This window comes from Dipodomys ordii, unplaced genomic scaffold (assembly GCF_000151885.1).
Source record: "Dipodomys ordii isolate 6190 unplaced genomic scaffold, Dord_2.0 Scaffold67, whole genome shotgun sequence".
Taxonomy (NCBI): Eukaryota; Metazoa; Chordata; class Mammalia; order Rodentia; family Heteromyidae; genus Dipodomys; species Dipodomys ordii.
The window spans coordinates 11,148,093-11,153,201 of record NW_012267283.1 but is presented as its reverse complement, the minus strand read 5'-3'; the positions used below and the strand labels follow the sequence as shown (position 1 = coordinate 11,153,201).

The 5,109-nt window shown below is 50.2% G+C and overlaps 1 protein-coding gene across 1 annotated transcript in view; it reads left to right on the top strand.

The window, feature by feature from the left end:
- Positions 1–587, top strand: part of Foxe1 (forkhead box E1) — a 1,394-nt gene extending 807 nt beyond the window's left edge. Inside the window, exon 3 of the mRNA XM_013023247.1 lies at positions 1–587. Coding sequence (XP_012878701.1) covers positions 1–587 — 587 coding nt within the window.
- The last annotated feature ends 4,522 nt before the right edge of the window (positions 588–5,109 follow it).

The following is a 5,109-nucleotide window of genomic DNA, read 5'->3' as shown; positions in this document are numbered from 1 at the left end:
CAGCCATCTTCCCGGGTGCGGTGCCCACCGCGCGGCCGCCCTACCCGGGTGCCGTCTATGCGGGCTACGCGCCGCCGTCGCTCGCCGCGCCGCCTCCGGTCTACTACCCCGCCGCGTCGCCAGGTCCTTGCCGGGTCTTCGGGTTGGTTCCGGAGCGGCCTCTCAGTCCGGAGCTGGGCCCCGCACCGTCTGGGCCCGGCGGCTCCTGCGCCTTTGCCTCGGCGGGCGCCCCCGCCACTACCACCGGTTATCAGCCCGCCGGCTGCGCCGGGGCCCGGCCAGCCAACCCCTCGGCCTATGCGGCCGCCTATGCGGGCCCCGACGGCGCGTTCCCACAGGGCGCTGGCAGTGCGCTGTTCGCCGCGGCCGGCCGCCTGGCGGGACCCGCTTCGCCGCCGTCGGGTGGCAGCAGTGGCGGCGTGGAGACCGCCGTGGACTTCTACGGACGCACTTCGCCTGGCCAGTTCGGAGCGTTAGGGCCCTGTTACAATCCTGGCGGGCAGCTAGGAGGGAGCGGTGCTGGCACCTACCATGCCCGCCATGCCGCCTATCCTGGAGGGGTGGATCGGTTCGTGTCAGCCATATGAACCCGAGGCACACAGATTTTTAGATACCTCCGCTGTCCACGCGAACTAAATGTCCCCAAGACCTAAAGAGAGGACCGTATTGAGACCCACGTGGAAAGGACCAAGAGGACCCGAGAGGCCCAGACTCCTGGGCACACCGCTTACACACCCGAGTTGCTTTGTAAATGGGAAGAGGCGGGAGAGGCTAGCGCAGAGTTTGGATAGACGTGTGGAACTCCTGATTAGGCCAAGTCCCAAAGGACCGGGTGCTCGGGTGTTCTACCTGGGAGGGTGCAACAAAAGGAGGAGGGGACAGCGTAGCGTCTCCGAATTGTAAGACGTCCCAGCTTCACCCTTTCCTGGGCTGCGAAAAACTCGGGCCTTTAGACGTGGTTCCCGCTCTGGGGCCTGTGGCTACCTTACCGTACACTAAAAGGCTCCAACAGAGCTTTTTTATTCCTGAAATAACACGTTTGCAAAAGAAGTGCCCCCCCATTGTTTTCATATAGGAGATTTTTGTCCTGGTTGAACCAAACTGGTTTTCCTCGATTCAGAAAACAGCTGGCAGTGGGAACTGTGCCTCAGTTGGACGTTTGGTCACCCCATCCGCTACCGCAGAGATCTGCACAGTCCTCTACCCCCTCTTGTTGTTTTCACGGGCCTCCTGGATGCCACCCTGCAAGTTTGGCAACATCGGTGGGCCACCCAGGGCTCCTGAATGGCGACCCAAAGACTAACCACTTTCAGGGAACTACGTGGCATCTAACTTAAAGTTCCAGGTTTCGTTTCTAGCATTAATGGTTTGAGCAGGTGTGCTGGTCATTTCACAGCTATCACTGCCCAGTCATAAATCTGATTCTCCGTTGAGGGAGATAGAAATACACTTGTGTATTGCTCATGTTTTCTTTTCGTCAAGATGTGAAAGGGAGGGAGGAGGGAGAGAGGGAGGGAAGAAGGAAGGAAGGAAGGAAATTAGAAATAAGGAAGGGAAAAAAGCAGGAAGGGAAATGAAAGGGGAAAAAGAGAAACATAAAATTGGGCAGTCACTGAAATGATCTTCAGGGGAAGAAAGCTGGACTTTTATTATCTTGCTGTTCTAGGCTGTAAGCACACCAAAATCAGAGAAAAATCTAACTTTCCTCTGATTTAAAAAAAAACAACCTCTTTAGCACAGTTAACTTTATTAGAAAAGAGTGGAACTGTGAAAAGGGATGTAGACGTATTTGGGTTTGTTTGTTAATGATTGGAAACTGCAATATCCTCTTCACATGTGAGCTCTGTTCAGTCCAAATTGGAATTTGTCCAAATTTCTGCAACCCAATAAGTACATAGTACAAATCATAATTGTAAAAATTGAATATGCTAGCAACCACATTAGTAAAGTAAAAAGTAACAGATGAGATTAGTTTTAACCATACATTGTATTTAATCTAATACATCAAAAAGTTTAACATATGTCAACATTAAAATTTTGAGATAGATTGTCTTTTTTCATGCAATATCTTCAAGTTTTGTAGTGTATTTTACTAGATTTTTTTGGGCTCACACCTGAGGAGTGATCATTAGTAGCCTATATTGGACAATCCAAGATTAAATATTTCTTTATGGTTTTTATGATGGTAAAAGACCAGTTGGAGACAAATGCCAACCGAACCTGTCGTGACCCTGCCCGGGTGCATCCGGAGTCCAGACTCAGTCCTGCAACTTAGGAAAAGGCTTGGGCCTCCCTCCTCCTCCTGTGGAACCTTCAAGGTATGACATTCAAGGATTCTAGGTCAAGATGCCTTGCTGTCTGGAGTGGAAATTCAGTCTTCCAGTCCCCTTAAACCATTACTTGTGGCCGGTTAGTGCTGGAATCCGGCTTTTGTTTTTGTTGTTGTTTTGTTTTTCCTCTGCTAATTACCATTGCAACCCTTCTACCACACCATTAACCTTAAGCTAATCAGTCTCTTTTCTAATGTCCTCATTTACAAAATGGGAATTTGTGATTGCTACCTCAGATGGTCCCCCTGAAAAGCAAGGACATATGTGTGTGTGTGTGTGTGTGTGTACATACATATACATATATGTAACTTGGTTAAGGGGAAAGAGAAAAAGGAAGGAGATGAGTGTTGACAACAAAAAGACTGGACCTAGGTGGAAAGGAGATTGTTTTTTTAAGTGTCACAAAACCAGGAGCTTCGCGGGAAGGGGCTTCCCCGGGAAGGGGCAAGCTGGGATAGCTAAGGGTGAAGTTTCCGCCCCCCCCCCCCACGGCTCCTTCTGCAAGTCGTCGTGGGCTCGGGATTGTGGATGCGGTTGTGCCACGGCTCCGGCCGGGAGAAAAGAAGCTGCGGAAGGACTTGAGTGTGTTCTTCCGGAGACCTCGAGCCCCAAGAAGGTTGAGATCCAGGCGCCGGAGACCGATCAACACCCTTTCTCGGTCTCCCCGCCGAGAGCTGGCGGCACCGGTGGGCGGGAGGGAATGGGCGCCTGGCAAAAGCTGGGCTCCGCCACCGCGGGGGGACCCGCGCGGACTGCGCAGCCCGCTGGACCGGCCGCAGCGCCGAGGGACAGCTGACTCCAGGAAAGCGCACCCCGCGGGGCGGGACTCCCAACCCCTGACCTGGGGGTTCCGAGACTGAAGGTGCGTCTCTTTTTTATCTTTTCTCCCCCCCTCCCGCCCCCATGTATGCGCTGGGAGCAAGAGTTTGCCCCTCCGCAGGACTTGCACCCCAGCGCGGTGTGCAGGCGCCCCGGGGCTCGGGGTAATTAGATGCGTTCTTCTCTAATTGCCTTAGGCTAGTTAGAATTCGCCCCAGAGCTGCGGCATTTCTTTTCTTTCAAATTAACTTTGCTTTGCAATTAAGCTGAGGAAACCAGCAACAAAAATAAACTTGGCCCCAGGTCCTGTAGTGGGAAAACAGATTAGGGAGAAAGGGGAAAGATCGCAGTGGCGTGCGGCGCTTGTCGGGGACGCGTCCGGACCACTGGGGCGTCGAGGGGGCTGCAGAGGCGGAAGGCGGGGTCACTGTGGCAGTGGTGTGGGCCTTCCCGTGGCGGTGACCCCCCTCCTGCTGGCGGTGTGACACCCCCCCCCTTCAATGGAGGGGCAGTGCGTTTTCCAGGAGTACTAAGAATCTTGTTGAAATGACGTTGTGGACGGTTTAGCCGAACGCTCAGGACATGCAACTTCTGTGTGCTTGTGGTTCACCAGGAACATTCATAATCATGTTTAAGAATTCTGTGGGAAATCTTTTCTTATTAAAATATTTTTCTTATTATAAAATCAGGTTGTGTTCGTTGTTTAAAAAATACATCTTACCTCACCTTTATAATAACAATTTTTTAAGAAAAAAAAAAAAAAAGCTAAGCCAGGCACCTGTAGCCTGTACCCTGAGGTTGAGATCTAAGGATCACTGCCATTCAAAGCCAGCCCAGGCAGAAAAATCCTTAAGACTTGGCTCAAGTGATAGAAACTTTGTGAGCTGTGGCTCAATTGGTAGAGCACTAGCTTTGAGCAAAGAAGCTTAGGGATACAGGGATAGTGCCCAGGCCCTGAGCTCAAGTCCCAGGGCACAGGCACGCACGCACACACACACACACACACACATATAAAACATATACAGTCATATGCATATATAAACAAACAAATTTATTGAAGTATGGTATATCAGTGGAGGATTCCAAAGGTGCAATTCCTCTGAACAACTAATGAACAGTTTAACAAATTAACACTGGGAAGCTGAAATGTGGTTATTTTTTGGCGGGGGGAAATGAATAGAGAGAGGAAGAGTGGGTGAATGCCTTAATATTCAATGTGCATATGTGAAAATGGAACCATATAACTTGAGATGGGTAGGGTTGAGAAAGAGGGAGGTGTAAATGATGGAAGGGGTGACACTGATCAAAATGCGTTGTTCTTAGCCAGGCACCAGTAGTTCACGCCTGTAATACTAGCTACTCAGGAGGATGTGATCTGATAATCAAGATTCTAAGCCAGCCCAAGCAGAAAAGTCCATGAGCCTCTTGTCTCCAGTTAACCACATAAAAGCCAGAAGTGGAGCTGTGGCTCCAATGGTAGAGTACCAGCCTTGAGCACAAAAGCTCAAAGTCAGTGCCCAGGCCCTGAGTTCAAGCCCCAGGACCAATACACACACACACACACACACACACACACACACACACACATGTACCTAACCAGCACCACAGCACTACCTAGTGGATATCACTATAAAGAGAGGGATGAGGGCTTGGAAAGATGGAGTGCATGATCTCATCCCTTGAGTGATATAAGTCTCAGAATCCTGGGCCTGAGAATGCTTCTCATCTCATGTGTCTAGCTGGACAGCTGACTGTGACAATGACACTCAATGAGAATCTATTTGAAAAAAAAATGTAGTTGAAAGTAACCTGAAGGTCAAGTGACAGAGCCAGAATAGTTCATGATTCCCATCTGAGGCATTTTAGGGACCTTGGGTTCTGGTCTCTGTATCATCCCTAAATTGTAATATATCTCCCTAAACTTAAATAAGGAATAAACAACCCCTAACCTCTCAGTTCG